This window comes from Vanessa atalanta, chromosome 8 (genome assembly GCF_905147765.1).
Source record: "Vanessa atalanta chromosome 8, ilVanAtal1.2, whole genome shotgun sequence".
In the NCBI taxonomy this organism is placed as follows: domain Eukaryota; kingdom Metazoa; phylum Arthropoda; class Insecta; order Lepidoptera; family Nymphalidae; genus Vanessa; species Vanessa atalanta.
The window spans coordinates 4,819,362-4,843,871 of record NC_061878.1 but is presented as its reverse complement, the minus strand read 5'-3'; the positions used below and the strand labels follow the sequence as shown (position 1 = coordinate 4,843,871).

Genomic DNA, 24,510 nt, shown 5'->3' with positions numbered 1-24,510 from the left:
TCCGCCTAACGGTGTAAAAAGTCACAGGATTGATGCTGACCCTTTGGGTATTGTCTTTCCCACTCTAACACAACCTTTAAACTACTAGTACTAGTAATAAAAAAACAGTCGCAGTTCATTTACTGTAATTTAAAAGAGTTCCGTTTTCCATGAAACTCATTATCAGATCTTTACGAAATTTAAATTGGACCATTCCGGATAAAACTCCGCGGAGCGGAAACATGACCATATAAATTGATATTATATATATAAATTTAAATGTAAGTATTCATCAAATCAAATACAAAATTGTAATTTAATTTATAAATTAATTTAAGCTTCTGTCGACTTAATGATAGCAAACGTTACTTAACTCTTGTTGCTACGCGCTCAGAAACGATAAAAGTAACCTAACAACTAAATAAAAGCGACTTTGATAAAGTAATTAATAAACAAAATATGACGGGTGACTGTTAATATTCGTTATCTTGGATCACCTTCATTCTTGAAGAGAAACACTAAAACAAACAGATAATGTTATAATTGTTTTGTCTCGACTTTTTCCATTAAAATTAGGGACACTGGACAGTTAGCAAGTTAAACTAAGCTAAGTTTAGCTACGTAGTGTAGTTAATTTTTATTTGTAACACAATTACACGAACAAATCTTGCCATCTTTCTATAATACTGTTACTTGCAAAACTGCTTAATATTTATAGTAAGTAATAGTATACAAGCTTGGATTGTGGATTTTTGTAACTCAATCACCCCAGAACGACTGAACGGGTCTGAATTAAATTTGGCAAAGAGATAAATATAGTGTAGCCCATAGGTTACTTTTTACCCCGGCAATATGTACCTAACACCTGCTCAATAACCCTTCACACGAAGGCGAAGACTAGTAATATATTTGCCACTTACTTCTTTCTATTTCAATCGAAAGCTCATTTAAATCCGAAGGTAGGAAGGATGTATTAAGTACGTGTTGCGCATTGCGTTATGCTTTGGTAATTCATAAATAGTAGGTAGTGAATGAGGCACATCTGCAGATAACTTGTTTAAGACTTGTTACATTTATTTCTCATTTTATTAATTTTATATTTTTTAATACTACTAGTTTTGATATATTTGTTCGTCATTGTCTTTAAGCTCGCTTTCATACAAACGGAAACAATAGCTCTCAGTATAGCTAATTGGAATATACATAATTCATTTATGTTATGTACATGTTAATATAATTTGCGTTTATTCTAGAGCTGACAATGATAAATTTAATAGAATAGCAATTCAGCATTTAATAGAATAGTAGATTGCCAGCAATGTTGGTCACTTTATTTTAATTAATTTAAAGGATTTCTTAATAATCTTATCCATTCATATAACTAGCTTTGTCCTGGGTCTGGGTCTCCTGTAGGTAATTTGGATTATACGTGCCTGTTTTATTATGATAAATGCAAGTATTCGAGAAGATAAATCTCACTAATTTATAGTAGTTCAGTTTGCTAGATTGGTTTATAGTTATTGTTAGCGAAAAGTTACAGCCTTTATACGAGAGCTATCTAGCGTTAATAAAATTGTTCAAAGCAGACTTGTAATTACTGAGCTCAACGCAAGCCAACATACAAAGTATCCAGTTTTGTAATATCGGTGTACATTTATTTAGATTAAGTCTATGCTAAATTATAAATCATTCAAATGTGATAATTAACCTGAATATTAATACATTATTAATAGGGCCATATTTGCAGGCTACAGCCCCCGGGCATCTACAGCAGAAATTTGTAAAACAAAAACATCCATTGGGAAGATGCCGACAAGTAAACATATTCAACGTAGTAAATATGTAGATATAGTAAAACACGAGAATTATACTTTTTTCATAAAGAATTAAAATCATGATTTAAAAAAAATATATGTTAACCATCCGATTATAAAAATTGTTCAATTTATGAGGAAATATTGGGGAATATTAATATATAATTAGGCTCCAGGTCCCCGAGACCAAGAAGTAATTCTTAACCCTGATTATTAAATACGATTCTTTTGAAATTAATGTTATCTATTAAAAAAAAATTGTGATTTTGATTTTATACTGCCTGGCAATTAAATCCTGCCCGCATTTTAAAATAACATTGTTAAAATTACAAATAGGTTCATACCTATATTTTTATAGGTTATATCCATTATAACAACGGCAAAAACAATATGTCTATGGAGAAATCGTAAAAAAAAAAAGGTTTTATATGTTGGACTTTAAACAAAAATGCTATGAAGCCAGAAGTGGGTCAGAAGCCATGATACTTCACAATGCATGTATGCCCATACATAGTAATGTCTCAACGCTGTGAGCAAAGAGCTACTTTTTTCGATGATAGCACATTCTCTTCATTATTACAGACAAAAAACTTACTTCGAATCGTCGAACCGAATAACATATAGTCAATTGTTTTCATATTCATTTTATAGTATTGTATATTTTTAGATATCAAAATAAACTCACCTTAAAGTATTCATTTATTTAGTAATGAGACATAAGTAAATTAAAAGAACATAAAATAATATTAATAATAAGATAAAATTTCTATTGATTGAATTTCATAATAACCTACTTGAGTAACAGACAAGACGCTATAAGAGAATTATTCAGAAGCGAACGTAGCCAGTTACCTACCGTAGACTGTTATAACTAAATCATAATAGCCATAATTAAGGAGCTCAAGATATAACTCTCAAGTTTTAGAAACTATATATAAGGAAGATAATAAAGGTCCCTTTGAGATTAATGTCTAGCCTAGTCTGCTTAATTTGGTAGTAGGCGGGCAAATGGGTCAACTGATAATAAATATTTATCTGGTCACATTCGCATGGTAACACTCTCATACGTTGCTAGTAACCCATATTATGTAAGCTGTTTTGTACCTTGCACTGGTAAGTACAGTGATGATGCGTGAACATTGAAACACAAATAATTTCTGTTTGGAGAAAGATGATTGAACACACTAGGCCGGACTGCAATAGACTGATTCCAATAAAAAGGCATATTTTTATTTTATTTATTTTAGGATCACTAAAATATCATACATAAATTGTCAATTGTATAGCCGCTCCAAACATATCAGTTGTCATATTTACCGGTAACCAAGACATGCATAGACAACTGTATGTGCATGTCATGCATATTTCATATTATGTTCACCTATGTGTAACTACACTGAGCATGATCTGTTAATAAAAATAATCTAAATTGAAATAATAAACTTAAGACACTTGTACAGTTAATTTCTTGTTTCTAGGAGCAATTTATCATAAATATAGAATCTATAAATATTCCGTCAACTTCAATGTTACCTATATTATAATTATTATTAATAAATTATAATTCCTATTTATACCTACTTATTTTAAAGCATAAATATGGAATTATCGTAACTTATTAAAATGTAATACATTTCTTATAATTTACTAATTCTTTATAAGATGGATCTGATAGAAACTTCAGTAGCGTTACATAGACAGTGACAAATTGGCCAATGAAGACTCTCGCTAAAGGGATAAATGATCGTATCACCAAAAACAGGTTCGTCTTCGTTTTCTGTACCAGCTTATACCCGCAACTTTATTCGTGTTGATTGCATACTATCGATATAATACAAGTAAACTAACAGTTTAATTTAATTTATTAACTATACATTGAAAGTAAGACCAGAATCCTATAATAAAAAAACTAAAATAAAGGGTACAAAGGTGGATTTTATCGCAATAAGATAAATCTTCATTCAGCCTTTGCGCTTCTGATAATAAAATTAATTAAAGAGAGGAGTTTAAATGTTTTTAATTTGTAAATAACTAATAAAATGTTTAATAAAGTTCATATCTGTATTTCGAAAGTAATCGATAATACTGGTTCAATTTATTTATGATACATATTTAAGCCTTATATATAAATTAGCGTTTTTAAAATTTCATGCGTTATGTTGTCTTAGATTTTCGCGATTATTACACATTGAAATAAAACTAGTTTTTTAACGGATTTAATCGCGTATATTAATTATTTTATTTTAACATCCCGACGTTTCGAGCACTTTGCAGTGTTCGTGGTCACGAGTCTGCCCGTGACCACGATTAAATCCGTTAAAAAACTAGTTTTATTTCATGCGTTAGTTAGTATTGCATTGTAGCCCAAATATAAAATATCTTCGATATCTTACTTTTCGAAATGATATGCCTGTATTGCAATATTGACTGGCATCTTACTATTTAAACAAAAAAATATGTAATTTAAAGATCATGTGGTAATAATTGTACTCGGATGTAGTCAAACTAATTTATTATGTAAATATTATATAATTTAGTTTGCAAATTTTTAAGCCCATAACTTCTTGTACAATTTTTTTTATTTTTCTTAATAAAATTAGTCAAAAAAATAGTTCCAAAAGCAATGATTAATTTAAAAAATATATTTAAGACCATATTATTTCCTCAATATTACAAATATAAATAGTAATATTCTGACTTTGGGAAACATGTAAACGTATTATTTTCATCACATTGTATGTCACGCATATTGAGATTAACAAATTGTATTTTACGTCCAATGATTACTTGCTGATGTTGAAAAACTATTATAATAAAATCAAATATTACAATAATTCAATGAGCAACTCATAAATAATGTAAAGTGTAAGAATTAACATTATATAATAATTTAGCTTTATATATAAATTACAATCGAGACTATGTGGATACTACTTACTCCAATTAAATAGAAATAGTGCGCCTTTACTATTGAGTACCATTTCAAATTATCTAATTTTACGCTATTGAAAGATTTGTCCATTTAATAGGTACATTAGAGCACTTAATATAAATTGCGGTTCAACTGTTTTCTAAAGTTTACTCATATTCTTCTGAAGATGTTTAATGGTGACTTGATCGTAAAACAAAGCAAGTTTTTGCTTTTCGTTACAATATTGTATTTAAAAGATTGTAGATATGCACACAATAATACAATTTTCGACTTTGATTTTGATTTGATTTCTGATATATTGTCATTAACTGAAGATTTAATGAATTTATCGAGAAGTTACGGTAACTACGAAATGTCAAAATATTTTCTACCACAACACAAATGGATCATACGAAATGAAGACGTTCATTTGAATTATAGTCAACTAATTAAAAAATATGGATTATCTGAAGATAAACAAAGTGAAGAAAACGAAGACGCTGTCACTTTAATGCTGGTAAAAATTCCAAGTGAAGACGTCGGAGAAAACTCTTTATATGCATTATTTTCTAATGCAAACGATTGGATTACACCAGGTGTTAAAAGCAGATTTGTCTATCAACTCGCTTCGAAAGAATGCGAAGAATGGATTAGACATGCTCCAATTACTAAAGAAATTATTCTTTCTCCCTCAAATTCAGACTATTTGAATTTCAGTGGAGATCGTGAAGTCGGTGAACTTGATTTACATGAACTTTTCGGCATTGTGTATTATTTCACTGAAATAAGTAATGTATTATACATAGCTAGCTTTCATCATAAAAACTTATTTTTTGTATTAAATTCAGATAATTTGAAGTATAATACCAAAAGAACCTTGGCTGCTACGTTATCGGTTATAGTTTGGATATCGCGTTTAATTAGTGCATTTATCAAGTTAATTCTTAAATTAAACAGAAATATGTATCTCTTTTTTCCGGTGGTGAGTTGCGATAGTACAAATTTAACGTGTCACAATAATTTAGTGTATATAATTCGAAATGTTTTATGCAATTATTTACCATTAATTTTTATTTTGTATATGAATTATTCATCATATTGCGATTGGTTACAAATAAAAAGGACTTTACAGTTACCTGATTTTCCAAGAAAAGCCAAAGTAAAAGAAAATGTATGTTATGTCAAAGAATTTAGTAATAGATTTAGTTTAAATACGAAAAATGAAGATACTAGATTAGTTTTATATGAATCAAAAGAACAGCCCACTTCTTGTGATAATAAATTAATATGTATTTTGCCAACACAGCGTTATAATATTCCTTTACATTCGAAACTGTTAAACATAATAAATGACTACTGGACTTTTTTAACGAAATCTAATTTTATTCTAAACTTTCGGTGTTTTAAAAATGTGATTTTAAATAGAATTTCAATTTCACTGAAAAAAGCTTTACAAGTTTTGTCCATTATAGAAAATGTGAACTACGTAACTATATCGAGTTAGAAGCATTTAAAGTAAATATTTAACGAATTAAGTTTTATTATTGTTATTGCATTTTATTACATTAACTCATTCACTGTAAGTATTTAAATGATATATTTGTTAAGGTTATATATTTCAATAAAAATGTTTAGTCATAGAAGTCGTTAATTATTTACACCACAAAACCTTTTATATTTCTTTCAAATAACTGAATTATGTTTCCTTAGATAAAATATAATTATACACTATCAAAGAAAATCAAAATTATATATAAGAAATAAAACAGATTTCTATTACTGTTTTTATTTAAAGTAGGGGTTAAACTTGCAATTGAATTTTGACAGTTTCAGTTTCCTAACCGTACGTATAGCTAAAATTTTGCATACACTTTTCTATGATAGACGGACAGTAAAATCAATTTTATGTGTATGTAATACTAATAAAATTACATTAATTTAAAGGAATAAGGGCGGGAGATCGCTTTGTGTGATATAAGTTTATTTTGTAAGATTACTTTTTCGTTATTATTTTGAAAATAAAGTTCAAAAGCCCAACTTTATTTTCAAAATAATCATAAATAGATGGGGATTTATATAATTTCAATGAAACAAATTTTAATATTTTTTTATGCAATAGGTGACAAACAGGCAGAAGGCTAACCTGATAGAAAGTGACTACCACCGCCGATGGACATCTGCAATACCGGAAGGCTTGCAGGTGCGATACCGGCATTTAAGAAATGTGTACCTACGCTCTTTTCTTGAATCCCAAATCGTATCAGTTCGATAAACCGCCGACGAAAACTGGTTCCACAGATTGGTTGTGTGAGTCAGAAAATGCCTTAAAAATCGCGCCGTTGTGGATTTTTTGACATCTAGGTGATGGAAGGTAAAATTCAGTAGCCGGCATTAGGCCAAACAATTCCTCGGAACAATCCCCGTGAAAATTGCGATATAAGATGCAGCGTGCTCCAACATCTCTACACAAACTCAAAGGATCAAGCAAATCTTCGATAATTCGAGTCGCTTTACGTTGAAGACGGTCAAATTGAAGAAGCTGGTACTGAGGAACCGCCCAAAGGAGAGAGCAGTATTCCATGTGAGGCCGAATTTTTACCTTATATATATAGTTCTAGGAGATGAGCCGATGTGAAGTACGAAGAAGCTTGAAACATCAACGCCAAGTATTCCAATATTAGCTGTGGAATGTTCTCAAATCGTGGAGATACGACAAATGATAATTTTTTCGTGACTGTTCTTACCGAATAGCTCTACTGCTTCCATGTCAAGTAATCATTCCATGTGAGAATTATTTTGTAATATCACGAGATCCTTACATTTGCCGCCACCTGCCACATAACTGCGTGCCATGTAGCCCCACATACCGTTTACTGCAGCCACAAACCGCGGGTTAAACTTGGAATTTCTGGACTGAGTCTAGTAATTCTTGCAATATTATATGTTATACTATTCCAGATTTTGAAGCATATAAACACATATTTCTAAGAAAAATAACGTAGAATATCTAGCTTGTTTTGAAATTTTAAATATGAATGTTATTATTATAGACTTAAAATTCTTATATTTAATTGTACCGGTTAAATTACATATACAATACAGACTCTAAATTAAAAAAAAACTTTAACCTCATCTTAAACTTAAAATTTTAAATAATCTTGTAATCATTAAAAAATAGATTAGTAATTTAACAAACATGTCCTTGGGGATCATAAAAAATTGGGATTAAAAAAAATTCCAAATGATTTAATCATTACGTTATAAATACTGCTGGCCTCAATGAAAACAATAGGCAAAACTAATTTAATTCTTTTCTTGGCAACTACTAAAATAATTAAGGTCGTTTGATAAAATTTTTATTCTATGATTTATAACTTTTCCAAATGCTAATTGTTAATGAATACTGAGACGAATGTAAGCCATCCGTAACCTATTGTAATTTCAAATTACGACGGATTTAAAATTATATTACGACACAACCATACGCATTGGAGTAAGGTAGTAAAGCCATAGAGCTACCTAATGAATTGTTTTGAGTCAAATCTATACTATAAATATATTCAGTTTGATTTATTGTCAAAAATATATCTTGAGAGTCGATAGATGAATTCTCGATAGCGAACCAGCGAATTTTTAATGCCATGAAAATACTTTTGCTTGTGATTAAAACTAAGTATAATATAATTTGTGATCAGAATCGTAACTATATATATGTGGGGAAATTATTCTAATATAATGTTAGTGGTTCGCCTAAAAGGGTTACGAAGGTCAAATAGCTCTGCGTAGAATCTAATAACTTAGCAGAAAAGGGATTGTTGTTATAACCAATAATAATAAACTCTAGAACGGTATAATGCTGCATAACATAACAACATCCTTCATCATATCAAATAGGATTTTAAAAGTTCAACTATATAAAAATATAGATATACCAGGTATATCGGTAGAAATAGTATATTCAAATATAAACAAAAAAAAACGGTATCTTTTTTTTTAATATTTGTCTTAATGTAATATCAGTAGCTCATTGGTTAAGTTCTTATGTTTTTCAATGTAACAATAGGGTTTGTTTCCAAAATAAATAAATACTAAAAATAAAACAGCATATACATTTGCGTTCCGTTATACTTTAATATGGTTTAATAAAATATGTATTTAATATATCTACAGTTCAAATTAAGAGCTCACATTTGAATTTAGAAAAGCTAAAAGATATTCTCGATGATATTTGTTCAAACGTTGCCATTTACTCCCATATATTGCCAGGGCTGCCATTTACTTTTGATAAGATTTCCTTACTTTTGCCTCGTCATTACATCCTCCTTTGCTTCGTAGCTATTTGGTACCTTTTATGAATACCTACGTTTCCAAATTCCAAGAATGACAGGGAAATAAGTTAACGACAATATTGAATTAACTTGCAAGAAGAAATGAAATATTACTTTATACTATAATATCTGTTTCCAATTTAGTTTTATTTGGTTTTGCGTCGTACAAAACTGTTATCTTTTTAATAAAATGTTATTATATATTTATAGAAATGTATAAAAAAAACAGAAGTTTTAATTAGGTATTTCCATGAATATTAAACGTTTTAGATAATCAAAAGACATTTCATTTGTTAAAGTTAACAAAAAAGTCCTTTTAATGTGGTTATCACCTTATACCTTAATATCACCTTTATACTTCCATTGTTCTTCTATTATTACCTAAGAATTCTCCCTATCGATAGTATGCTGTGATTTATTTTAATGTAGTTTACCGAAATTAGGAGATTTATGCTCTTTTCGAATTTTATTAGATGATCCCACTGATAACTCCGATTTATTAAGATGAGCTTAAATTGTGAAGTGTGTTACTTATTCAATGCCCAGCATTTAACGAAATTGACGAAGAGCAAGACGTAAGTACATATATTGCGATCGGAAGTCAGAATCTCTCTATCGATTACCACAGAGTCCGTACAAACTCCAAAACATCTTCCTTCCGTCGTCGATCGATTCACCAAACTTTGTCTCTGTAATGTTACCATTCTGTGAACAAAGTTGATAAAAACAAACGTCTATTAAGATTCTTAAAACAACATGTATGTATGTATTCTAAATATATGTATGTACGCAAAAACATAAATGATTTTTCCAGAAATTGTGACGTACATTCTGTTAACACTAGGAACAAGAATAAACTTGTTACTCCAAGTACCTGATTACACAGGGTTAGTAACTCTTTTTTGGGGCAATGTATACGTTTTTACAACAGGATCCCAGAAAACGTTCAAAATTATTCAATTATAAAATTTAAAAGAATCGTTAAAGAGCGTTTGTGTGCTAAAGGATATTACAACACTAATGACTTTAGTTTTTTAGTTGACTGCACACCTTGGGAATGAAATGATCGCCTCCAGGCTGTTTCAAATAACTAAAATATAATTTTCATTGTACACGGATAATGGTTAAAAAAAAAATATATATATATAATTCGCTGAGTTTCTTTCGCCGGTTCTTCTCAGGTCTGAGGTGCTAAATTCCGAACCGGTGGTAGATATTTGACAATCAATAAGCAAGTGTATACACTTCTATATTGAATAAAGATTTTTGACTTTTTGACTTTTGATACATCTCTCTTAATAAACCTTACTTCATTATTGCCTGTACTAGGGACGCATTATAAAAGAATGTACATACCTACCTACCTATATTTTATTTAATTAATTAGTTACAGGTTTGTTCTAAAAATGGAAATTATTTCGTGTAAAATAATGATATAAACCGCCTGTTGCACCTCATGCAACTTTGTGTAGCAATAATGTAATTTTTAGTTTTAAGTTTGGGTGCAATAAAGGATAAATAAATAAATAAATATAAAATCATTCGACCTCCAACCAACAGAATATTTTTTTAATCTAATTTATATTATTCTGAAGTGTACATCTGAAGAGTACAATATTAAATTGCGCCTTGTCTTTGATAAATACAATTTAAAAGAAAGCACACTTCTATTAATCTTCCTTTTATAAATAATTGGCTTCTAAAAAACCAGCCAGCGTACTTCTGTGCAACTAATTAAAGACTTGAGAATATTAGAATTTGTTACAAAAATAAATACATTACTAACAAATCTGGAACTAATCGGTGGGGTTCCGCTGAATGTAGAATCACGTTGATCTTAAATCACTTCGTTGATCCTTATTTTAAATACCTTGAGAAAATAAATAAGTAAGTTCTGTTCTGTCAATATAATTGTAATACGTTGTAATTGTATTTGTAGTATGGGCATTATTAAAATGTATAAGGTTATATTCATTCCAGTATTTTGCAATTTTAGGAAGAGTAAGGATGTAGTCTGAGGGGAAATAATTCATTATTTATGGATCTTTTGCACAGGGGAAATCCTTGAAATTAAAAAGTCTTCATTAGTAAGATAATACTCGTATAATGCATGTCTGTCGTACTTGATATCATATTTTTAATTTATTATTATAATATTAATGCAAGACGTTAACACATTTGTGTTTGTATCATTAAATAAATTAATGCAAAAAAAAAACAAATCAAAATATACTTATTCAAATAGACTTAAAGCTATTTATGGTCGAACGTATTTACCGGCTCGGAAAGAGGATTCTACCAAGAATAACCTACATGAAATAGGGGTAAGATACCCTTTTTAAATAAATATAAGTAATATAGTAAATAGCTCAGCACATACAATTAGTTATATCTGCCAACGCACAATCATTTATTCCATGCATATTTGTTAGGTTACTGTTGTTCTTATATTACACCTGGATATTAAGATTTTTAATAACAAATTTTGTTATATTATGTTTATTGGCAATTCAAGACTGCGGAATATTATTTAAAAAAAAAACTAAACATTGACCTTAAAATTTAGACGAAATTATTATTACTCCTTGTACTAAATTACACTGTGGCATTTTTATAATATTTAATGTTGGTACGCACATCATATAGATTAATAAAATAAATATACTATGACGCAATTCTCATAAGACCAATTTTCTCAATGCGAGACGTTTGTGAGAAAAGGGTAGATGTGACTCCTAAATTATAAGTAGTAAAAATGTGATATGATAGTAAAGCTATTTCAATTTTTTATTTATACAATCGTTGTAGTCTAATTAAGTTTTTTAATTATTATTTCGAGTGCTCTTTTCTCATAAAAAATATATTTTCTTCATTCTGAAATCAATAATCAATATTATCAAAATCATAAATATTTGAAGCCGAGAATGTACGAGTAATAAAAATATTTTTATCAGGTGTAATTATTTTTTTATTTTCATCAGAACAGAAAGTAATTGTATTGCTGGGACTTTTGTGATTGAATGTTATATGTCGAATATAAAATAATAAACAAGATTTTAAAGTGTGGTACAACAGTTCACTGGTGGTGTAATGTATCCGTGTACTTTATCCGTACACGCAAAATAACATTTTGTATAAACTTTGTTTTCACATTCCTTAAAATCCATATAAAAAGGACATGTTGTGTTATATATAACGAGTAACATGCTTTCGCTTTTACACCTTTTTTATCAATCACATGGTAAGTTATTGGGTAATACTCATTTGGTAATTAATAAAATTAACTATGTACTTTTTCTCATTTGCCTTTTACTGGCAATATGTTGCTTATTTTTCATCATGTTGAGCGGTGGTCCTTTAATAAATTAGTATTGCCAACAAAATAACGAGAGAAATAATATATAATATGACTAGATTTCGCCTAGATTGACTAGATATGGCCACATTGTTACGAGTAAATTTTACTTGATGATAATAATAATATTAATATTTTATATTTTTGTATTATAACGCAATACCTTTTTCACAAAAATAAACGGTAGTGTAGCTTCAGATTATTTCTTTTTCTTTAAAACAGCCAGAAGAGACAACACTCACAATAATTACAACTCACAATACTTTTTCATTATCGATGACTGCAAGAGAACATAGCCTAAATATATAAAAATAAAGTTCTCATTATTATACAAACACATTACAAAGTGAAAAAACTAGTATTTAAATTAACATATCGGCTTCAAACATAAACGACCTACTTTAATTAAATGTATTGAACTAATTTATACATAAAGTTAATTGTAGACAACTTCATTATTATTATTGTTCTCTTTTTTATTTTTGTCATTAGTGTAATGGATTCTTAGATAAGTGAGAAATGTTTGTAAGTCAGCATTGTGATATAAAAATATAAGAAAAATATATTTTATACCATTTTTATTAGAATAACGTTTAGTATAAAGTACGCTAATAATACAACAATGTTTTTTTTTTACAAATTACATTTCAGTATTAATATAACCAACCTGATAAAATTTCATCGAATATATTTTTTTTAACTTTTTTCTAAAACCTTCATACGGCGGATCATATCGAGGTTTTTCAAAGTTGCTCCAACAAAATTGGAGCAAACTTCAGTAAACTGTTTTTACATACCAAATGCCAATGACGAGATTAAAACCGTAAACAGCTTACCGAGAATTAATTAGTGTACACCACCTTTATTGGATTATTGGTCTATGTTGCCTTGTCTATGAACTGTTTATACCTATAATTATTTTTTACAATTTATAAAGTTATCACACAGACTTTGCCACTACAATCAATATTTACGAGTTTATCTCTGTTTAATGAATTTCACCTTGAATAATATAAGTAAGAGATATAAAAATGTATTTTAAATGTCGCTTGTTCTGAAACTACATAGTAGGTATCCATCCAAAATATTTAAGACATTTGCGGCTACATAGTTATTCAACTTAATGAACTAGTTTGCAGAATAATGCGTTTATGCTTAGCATATATATGCTTAGCATACGTATGTAAGGAACATACTAAAACACATATTTTTGGGCTCGATAATATTCTAGGATTATGAATCCTAGATAATAATGTTAATTTAATTTAATAAACACTTTAAATAATATCATCAAAGAAAAGAAGACAGACACTGATTTTATCTTTAAATTAATATGTACTTACTTAATTTCATTTAATTGAACAAAAAATGTTAATTATTTGTTATTTATATAACTATTACATAAGTAATTATGTAAATAACACATAATTGTATAAAACAAAAACTATACAATGAATATAATCTTAAATAATTAACGAAGACATTAAATATAATTTCCTACTTTTCATCCCTATATATCCATCTTAGGATGGTCGCAAGTTTAAACAATGATATTCTTCCAGATTCATTTATTAACACTATTTCATATTTATTTTACCCACTAATGCGTGTTTCACAATACATCCCGTATTCTCCAAATCTCCTTTTAATTCTAATTATTTAAAAATAATAAGCATTATAACAAAACACTGCCGCCGCGTTCGATTTCTTGACATTCTTTTTCTTACCGGCCAGTATCAGCCATTCGACAAGTATTAATCGTGAAAAATTAAAATATTACATTATTACATATTCTAAAAATAGTCAATCGGCATATTATTAATCAAATTATTCTAATAAATTATTTTTTTATACAATGTTTAAAAAAAATAACTCTAACAATAGGTTACATAAAAATATCATACTTTAATTGAAATAATCAATTGGAATAATTATGTGTTTGTTATATATACAATTGATACGTTCTAGTTACCTCTACTCAAAGAGACTCAAAAAATATTTTAACATTATCAACAAGATTCTCATTAGGTATCATTAAGGTTCGATTAAATATTTACATAGTGCTTAAGTGAATATATATAAAAAAAAGTGTTCCGCATAAAATTATTATATTTATTTATGGAATTTTATAACAACAAGTTTATTTTCATCACTGTTAACTTTATATGTCTTGTTTAACTATTATTTAAATACTATTATTTAATACTACTACTATGAAAGACAATTATATGAGGACTAAGAGACAAATTCCTTACAAACAATTATAACGTACTAATTTTAACCATTTTGTTTATATCTTTTCATATTAAAAATATAAGAAATATTAACAAGTACTCGTGAAATGGTTACGACACGTAAATCTGTGCTATTATTGTTTCAGTGCAAAGCATTGCATAATTTAAAGCATATTTGTTGCTTAGGGTAGATTCACACCAAATAGACTATTGAATGCCGTTGTAAACCAGTTTATTCGTTCGCCACTCAACAACAATTCAGTCAAACTTAATTTTAAATCATTGAATCAAATGATATCTAACATTAATTTAGAGTTATATATCGACATTATTACATAATTTTTCAATGTATTTAAATTAAAAATTAATGTAATTAAATTAAATTAATTTTCAAAAAATGTATTTAAATTAAAAATATATTTATGTTTCATTAGAAAAGAACCCTGTAATCGATACAACAATACCTACTTATTATCAAACATTCATGTGAATTTCTAAACAAACCATTAACATGCAAAACAATACATTACAACTCAAGGAGCACCTCATTCACAATATTTTTATTTCGAGGATAGTGTCAGTGTTTTTGTTGGTAATGTAACAACGAATTTACCTACAATCGTAAGTAGTAGTTATATTAAAGTTTTTCAAAAATGCTTTAAAAATATATGTTAAAAATGAATGACACGTTGAATTAATGTATTGCATTAGTAATAGTAGAGTTTTATTTTCCTAAAATATAACTATTTTATAGTTTATCGAAAGTGCTTTTGAATATTGCTATTTAATAAAATTCGTTAAAAATAGCTCATTCATTCAAATAAATTAAATAATAGTTTAGGCCTTCTTTCAATACTAATAATAATTATTCTTTTATATTTATTTGTTTAATATTTATTAATACTTAATTTCTATTTTATTGGTCTTATTTACATAAAGCACACTTAGAAATTTATATTATATGTATAATATATACCTACGTTCCTTGTATTTTATATAACGGCGTTCGCTAGTTCTCTGTAAGCAATACTATTGGTATCAGCGATTGAGCGATCTATCGACAGTCGACTATCGATATACAACACTACTGTAAATAATTCAATATCTATGTTAAAAAATCACTGCTTATAAAAATTTCAACCAAAGTCAATATATTTATATGCATCACTGATCACATGTATTGTATAATTGCTTAAATAAGTATGAAGTGTGAACACCACTATAATATTATTTTACTGTTGGCAGGCATGTTTTCTGTGGCGCTAACTGATCTGTCAGAATACATTGAATTTTGAAGTCAAAAGTTTATAAAGTTCATAATGGGTTATCACAAATGATAAAAATGATAGTTGTTTATGAAAATATTTAACATAACGGAGTATATTAAGATCTGATCTAAGAACCACCACTAAAAATGATTAAGAAGGTAGCTAGTAGTTACTTTTATTTCCACACTCGAAAATTTCACACTTACCACTTCCAAATATTACGAAGTCCAGTGCAAAAAGTGCAAGGAAAAATCCACCTTATGGTAAGTTTTGTTTTTTATATGTTGTAACCAAAAACATTCCACGGATGTTTAACTATTAACCACTTGTCCACTTAATACTTGTTTAAACTTTAAGTTGGAGGTTAGTTTCATAAGATAGACTATAATCGATATTAAAAAAAGAAAATTTTAAATTGTAATATTAAGTAAATATTTAAACTTTACATCAATATTGTGAGTATAATCTAAAACCACATTTTATCTCTTACAAATATTTTAAATTACGTCAAAATGTTAAGTATGAAAGCATGATCGCAATGATGTTTTTATGTCGCAGCAAGCAACTACATAACTTTTGTTTACGATTGCGTTACATCGATATCAGAGTGGGGTCAGTGGTTTTAGGTCTCTGTATTAATAGACCTTTGTAATAGTTATCACTTCAGTTTATATTTTATACTAACTCGAACTCCGGTGTCGAATAAATATTTTTTTATATACAATTTTTTGTATTTACAGAGTAATTTCCAATTAAGAAATTTACATACAAGTTCAACAATGAATACCAAACTTTTAAATGGGAATTTATGGGATACTGATCCCGAATTGTTCGATATTATCAAAAAAGAAAAACAGCGTCAGGCAAGTGGCTTAGAAATGATAGCTTCTGAAAATTTTACATCTGTGCCTGTCCTCCAGTGCCTTAGTTCTTGCCTTCACAATAAATACTCGGAGGGTATGCCGCATCAAAGGTAAGTAATTTGTATTACTAAAACAACATAATCAAAATCTTTATAAAATATTGTATATTAAATACAAAAAGGTTACACCTTTGAATACATTGTTTTCAATGATTTTAACTATATAAACCAAAAAATATTTCAGATATTATGGAGGAAATGAATTTATAGATGAAATAGAGATACTCGCTCAACAGAGATCATTAGAAGCATATAAACTAAAAGCCGAAGATTGGGGTGTAAATGTTCAACCTTACTCCGGTAAGTAAAATTTTTCATTGTTTTGATATATTCAAGTTAGTTTAGTTACATTTTTAAGTTCTTCATTCTAGTATAGACAATTACAGTTATACTTGAACAAAAAACCTAGCATAGAAAGGAAATTAGCATTAGCATTAGCAGCCCGTAAATGTCCCACTGCTGGGATAAAGGCCTCCTCTCCCTATGAGGAGAAGGTTTGGAGCATATTCCACCACGCTGCTCCAATGCGGGTAGGCGGAATACATATGTGGCAGAATTTCGTTGAAATTAGATACATGCAGGTTTCCTCACGATGTTTTCCTTCACCGCCGAGCACGAGATGAATTATAAACACAAATTAAGCACATGAAAATTCAGTGGTGCCTGCCTGGGCTTGAACCCGAAATCATCGGTTAAGATGCACGCGTTCTAACCACTGGGCTATCTCATACCAAATATATATATTTTTTATATATTCATTAAACATATTTATGTACCTTATATAAGTATTTTGTTAGGATTTTAGAAGAAACATCACTTAATTGTTTGATTTTTTCACCTAAAAATATAAATCCAATACATTATTGCGATCTACTAAGTTAACCATTGAATTACATATTCATTGTAATTAAAATAAAGTACATATTAGCTAATGTAAATTTCTGGGTCATTTCTAGTCAAACTATACATATAAAGAAAGCATTGAACATTTCATTGTTAGATGTTTCAATATCTAACTTCATTTTCATTACAGTTTAGTACATATGTTACAATAATATGACATGTAAGTATATGTAATATATGTGAAATATTTAGTATGACAAAATATAACATATTATTGCATGTCATAGTATTGCAACATATGCATCTATTTTAAATAATAAAGTGTAAAGTTAATGGTGCATTTATAACACTGACACATACACACATAAACCCATGTATTAAACCTTTAATGTAAGTACAAACACTAAACAAACAAAATAAATAACACTAATTACTAAATTCTCAATAGCTTGTAAGAGTAAATAATTTTTGTAACTGAATATCAAAAAACAGAATGATTAAATTACAAATAATAAATCATCTTTAGAGACTTGTTTGAGTAATAATGTTTTTTGTATTAATAAGAAAATATACATAAAATCAAAAATGTATTTAATTAATAATTTTTTTCAACAAACTTTCTATCTCCAGGTTCACCAGCTAACTTTGCAGTATACACAGGAGTTGTTGAACCCCATGGTCGTATCATGGGTTTGGACTTGCCAGACGGTGGACATTTAACTCATGGTTTCTTCACTGCCAACAAAAAAATTTCTGCTACTTCTATCTTCTTCGAAAGTATGCCTTATAAAGTAAGTAAGACATATTTTTAGTTGTTAGTAAATTATTTCTTTAATTTAACTACTGAAAATTTTACAACACCTACAATTTATTACCTCTTTATAATAACAGGTAGATCCTAAAACTGGACTAATAGATTATGACAAACTAGCCGAAACGGCTAAGCTTTTCAAACCGCGCCTCATCATTGCTGGTATAAGCTGTTATTCACGCTGCCTTGATTATAAACGCTTCAGGCAAATTGCTGATGAGAATGGTGCAATCTTGATGGCTGACATGGCACATATTTCTGGACTTGTTGCAGCAGGTAAAGAATTTTACTATTAGTAATATATTTAATACTTTTTTCATTTATAATATGTACAATACATTAAAACAATTTTTTACGCAAAACAATAATCACAAGATGGTTAAAATTTAAATTAGTTTAAATAATTACTTTGTTATTCCTACTAAACTAATGATGATGAAATCAATATGATGTAATCAGTAATGTACCAGACCTCTCACGAACACTCATCGCAAATAATATGACGCTTATGTTGATCACCTTGTTTATTATACTTGGATTTCTTATCATCATAACTGAAAACATTTGTATAAAAATCAACAATAATGTAGACAATATAGTGATTAGATAAGTAAACAAGACGTAAAATGAAAAAAAAAAGTTGTCTGTTATCAAATTTCCCATTTGCCATTAAATTATAGTCTATAATCGTCGCTGTACATTTCACAATCAATCCGCATCGCGCTGGATAATTTTTTTATTAAAGAATCACCGTCATTAATTTTCAGTAGTACGTTATCGCTTCTCGGCCTTTTGGCTAAGATCAAAGTGTAGTATCTGATCTATTCAGCTTAATATCTGAAAATTCCTGCACTATGTAACCAGTATATTAAACTGATTTATATACTACGACGGGATGTTCGAGGCTCGTTCCACTCCCGTCACGGGTCGGCTAAATGTATACTAAATAACATTATACATTTTAAGCCTCTGTTGCAGAACTTCGTAAACTATTCAGCATATCGATAGGATCGTTTTGATGGATAGTAAGCAATACTATTGGTAGCAACGGTACTATTGATATTATCGATAGTCAGTGAATGAATTTTGAGAAAATGATAATGACGAAGTCAAAGTTCTCATTAATCGTTCATTCTTGAATCGAGACCCTAATTTATCATTCAATATTGATATTTTTTGGAAACGCGTCTTTGGACATCGACAGTCGTATGTAATTTTGTAAATTTTACACTTTCATATTGTCGTTACCTGACTTACTAAATAACGTATCTTGACGAAGTAATACTATCGAAAAATAACTGGGTATCGATAGTACGAAACTATCGATAGTATCAATAATATTGGTCATGGGAAGCTATCGATACTAGCGTTAGTATTGACATGTGACAATACTATCGATAGTCTATCGAGACTATCGCTAACACCTTAACTATCGATAGACTATCGATAGTGGACTATCGATATGCAACACTATTTCAAAAGTTCTTCCTCTCTTGTCTTATCAACTAGTAGACTCGTCCACGTGTTGCTATTGAAACTCTGAAATACGTTAAATATAATGGTATAGATTTATTGTCAAAATAATAAGCGATATTTGCATGATAAAACAACCAGCAGTCATGTGTTCGCCGAGAACTGCTCCGAAACCCTATAACAATAAATTAACTATCGCCCATGAGATTTAACCGCCTTAAATTTCATATTATATAATATGAAATTTAAAGGCACTAACTGAGGTCAAGACCTTTCCAACGATACTCATTTTATCATATTAATATAATATTTGTTTTATTTGGATGTGAAAATGGGCTCCTGATGGTAAATGGTCACCACCGTCCATATACATTGGGGCTGTAAGATAGCCCCATGTGCCTATAGTAACGCTGTTACTCACCCTTTAAACAACAACTTACCAAATATTTTATCGCCAAATCGTTACCCGCCCTACCACCAAGTAAAATATGTACGTATTTTTTTCATATTCACATTTAATATACGTTTCTATTTTCACAGGTATCATTCCAAGCCCATTTGAGTACTGTGATATTGTAACAACAACAACACATAAGACATTAAGAGGTCCACGTGCTGGCGTCATTTTCTTCCGTAAAGGCGTCCGATCTGTCAATGCGAAAGGAGAAAAGATAATGTTTGACTTCGAAAGTAAGATCAATCAAGCAGTATTCCCAGGCCTGCAAGGTGGCCCCCACAACCATGCTATTGCAGCTATCGCCACAGCTATGAAACAAGCCACCATGCCAGAATTCGTCGACTATCAGCGCCAAGTACGTGAACTTTTTTACGTTCTGCCTCGTAAAACTTTTTGAATAAAATAAAACTCTTATGTTACGCTCAATCTGACAATCGGTCATATGAAAAGATTTTTTCCTTAATCCTTAATAAATAACTCGTAAACAAAAATACCAATCGATAGCAATCGTGTTAAAATCTGGACAAACGCGACTGACTTTACACTTGCTTAATTTGTGATTGTAATTTGAAACTATAAAATAATATATCGTGACGAAACCTTGAATTAGTCGAATGAAATATTGTCAATGTGGATATTATGTGATCGTGTCGCTGCGGCGCAGGTGGTCGCGAACGCGCAGCGGCTGTGCGCGGGGCTGGCGGCGCGCGGCTACGACATCGCGACGGGCGGCACGGACGTGCACCTCGTGCTGGTGGACGTGCGGCGCGCCGGCCTCAGCGGCGCGCGCGCCGAGCGCCTGCTCGAGCTCGTCAGCGTCGCCTGCAACAAGAACACCGTGCCCGGCGACAAGAGCGCGCTCAACCCCAGTGGCATCAGGCTGGGTAAATAAATAATAAATAATACTTACTTTTTAACCGTGCATTTAAACCTCGAAATTATTTACAATTATCACATAATAGTCTAAATGAAATCGATGCTAATTTGATCTCACGTATCTATAATCCATGAAAACACGATTATCTTTGTCTAAACGAATATTTTCTTAGTATGTATTAAATTTAACCTTCTTCCCTTCAGGTACTCCAGCTCTTACTACTAGGGGCCTGAAAGAAACTGATATCGATAGAGTGGTCGAATATATAGACAGAGCGCTCAAATTGGCTCAAGAAGTCACCGCGATATCGGGACCGAAACTAGTAGACTTCAACAAAACTATTACAGAGAATGCCGACATCCAAGCAAAAATTAATAAACTGAAACAAGAAATTGAAAACTACAGCCAAACATTCCCTTTGCCTGGCTATGAAAAGTACTAGATTATTTACTACTACAATTAAATCAGTTTTTATGACGGGATCACTATCTAATCGACTGGATCCTAAAACAATATATTATTGTTTAGTTAACAATATGTTATAGAAGCACTCATAATAACATCAATAAATGCTTCAAACTTTCCTCATTGAATCTATTTTTATTTTAAATTATAAAGACTTAATTAGGTATCTCGAATACTAATTTAGGAAGCATATATGTTAAATCGAAAATCAGAAATGGATAATGCAAAACAAGTAACATTTTAAATGTATTAAAGAAATATTGGTTCCTTCTTATAATGTTATAAATGTAAGTAAACACGTATAAATATGCATTTATTTTGTATGGCATCTTAATATAAGTTCCTTTTTATAAATGTACTAAAAGTATCTTTAATTTTTTAAATAAAATTTTCAATTAATCTATTTTTTCATTTATTTTCCTTTTAATCTATTATAGACCAATAGCCAGGGCAAAAATTACTCTGTATTATAACTGAGTTTTCTGTTAGTTTGTCCTAGAATTTGCGTACACGGTCTACTTTATACTGCGGTCATTCAAACGAACAGTAGAACAAGCTTCTTATATATTGTTATCCTTACATACTTTGGTTATTAAATAAATATACTTAGACTGAAAATTGGTATACAGTTTGTATGTCGGTCAGTCAAATTTAAAAACAGAGCTTGTCTATCAATCCCAATGTATGTAATATATAAATAATCGTCCCAATTTATTTATTACATTTAAAAATATTGTAGGGGTACTAATTGTAAATTAACCATAAATAAAAGGGTCACTCAGCCATATTGGGGATCATCAGGAAAAATTAAAAATGTGATAAATATGCAGTTTGAATGTATTCCGAAAAACCATGTAATTTTTTTTTTGACACTACATATGTTACTCCATACATTTCCCATTAATACTATTATTTATGGGGTTTCAAAATTCCCTGAAATACATGATAAACGGGACATTTTCAAATATTTCGGGTCTTTAGCAGTGCGCATGCACTCTCCTCACTCATCCGCTCCGCAGTCTCATTCCGTTTTCAAAGAAAAACAGCTGATGGTCAGAGAAGATCAAATGCTCTTAAAAGAAAACCAGATGGTATTCTTCCAGTATCTCTCACTTGTATAGCGTTTGTCACCTGTCAGCAGCAAAAGGCTATTCCGCGCAGGTACTTACTAAAGCACCTATGTCTGGTAAACAGCGTTAAGATCATTGTGCCGCCTTTTCTTGTTACGACTTTGTTATGACTTTGTTAGTAGCTGTTTGTACAAGTTTGGGCAGGTACCAACTACTTCATCACATATTCTATTGTCAAACAACAATAATAATAATAATAAAGCCCTTTTTACTCCTTAACATACATAGAAAATAAGAAAAATACATAAGAAAACATACATTACATTACTTCTGTTAAGGCCCCTAGCGGGTATAGGCCTCCTCCAACAGTTTCCAGGTTTTCCTTGCCTGTGCTTTCTTCATCCAGTCTATTCCAGCAATTTTTTTAATTTCATCTGCCCATCTTTCTTTAGGGCGCCCTCTGGCTCTCATGCCAATAGGACCGGACCAGCTTGTGACCAATTTTGTCCACCTTCCGTCATCGATCTTGCTAGGTGACCAGCCCATTTCCATTTTAGTCGTTTCATATGCTGGAGAGCATCTATCACTTTCGTTTTTTTGCGTATCTCTTCTGATTTCTGTTTATCCTTCAGTCTTACATTTAGAATACTCCTTTCCATCGCACGCTGGGTCGTCTGTATTCTGTCCCTTGCATAGTTATTGTATATCCAAGTGTGTGATATGTCATGCAGGGAAGCAGACAGCCATCCATAATTTTCTTTTTCAGTTTCAAGGGTAGTTTTGATTTCATTATTTATTTTAAACTCCAGAACATAGTCCATGTCTTGTTTATTCTTCTATCAATTTCGTCCTTGTGTCTGGAATTACTGAATGAAATGTTTTTCCCCAAATATATATAGCTGTTTACATATTCTAGACTCTGTGAAACATTGGCTAATATAGGTGTTTGGATTGAGTTTGTCATTACTTTAGTTTTGGATGTGTTTAATTGTAATCCTATACTGTTACTTATTTCACATAGATCTGTTATCATTTCTTCTAATTGCTTAGCTGATTTTGAGAAGAGAATTATATCATCAGCAAATCTAAGGTTATTAAGGTATTCCCCATTGATGTTAATACCTTTTTGTTTCCAGTCCAGGTCTTTCATAATGTGTTGTAGAACTGCTATAAATATTGTAGGTGATAGCGGGTCACCTTGTTTCACGTATATTGATTATTGGGCCCAATCTGTCTAGTTTTACACGGCTTACGCTTTTGCTGTAGATGTCTTTTAGGATGTTTATATAAGTTATGGGAACCTCTTGCTGTTCTAGGGCTTGCCATAAGCTGTCGTGCGATATGGAGTCAAAGGCTTTTGCATAGTCAATAAAAGCTAGGTATAAGGGTTGTTGGCGTTCTTGATGTTTTTCAATTACTTGTTCTAGAGTATGGATATGATCGATTGTACAAAAACCTTTTCGGAATCCTGCCTGTTCCACGGGTTGGTATTTCTCTATCTCTGTCTCTATTCTCTTATTTAAACAGGATGCGAAAAATGTATACATAGTTAAGTTAGAGTAAGTTTATAGGGCGGTAATTACAAATATCTGATGCGTCGCCCTTTTTATAAAGGAGTATTATTCTTGACTCCACCCATTTCGCAGGTACTATTTGCTCTTGGAGGATTTTATTAAAAAGATTTGAAAGAGGTCTAGCTAATA

General features: G+C 30.1%; 1 protein-coding gene and 1 non-coding gene across 3 annotated transcripts; both read left to right on the top strand.

Annotated features, from left to right (window-relative positions):
* Positions 1-15,901: 15,901 nt before the first annotated feature.
* LOC125065787 (serine hydroxymethyltransferase) lies at positions 15,902-21,834 on the top strand. 2 transcript variants are annotated; one of them, XM_047673608.1, is made up of 8 exons: positions 15,902-16,152; positions 16,630-16,862; positions 16,996-17,111; positions 18,285-18,445; positions 18,546-18,741; positions 20,479-20,750; positions 21,060-21,279; positions 21,476-21,834. In XM_047673608.1, exons 1-8 carry the CDS (start codon positions 16,036-16,038, stop codon positions 21,712-21,714), a joined length of 1,554 nt encoding a protein of 517 aa, XP_047529564.1. In that variant the 5' UTR covers positions 15,902-16,035; the 3' UTR covers positions 21,715-21,834. The 2 variants fall into 2 exon arrangements, with proteins under 2 accessions (XP_047529564.1, XP_047529565.1); XM_047673609.1 differs by lacking the exon at positions 15,902-16,152 and adding an exon at positions 16,327-16,344.
* LOC125066098 lies at positions 19,242-19,440 on the top strand. The gene has a single exon (XR_007119659.1). It is a non-coding gene; the product is annotated as a U2 spliceosomal RNA (small nuclear RNA).
* Positions 21,835-24,510: the final 2,676 nt, after the last annotated feature.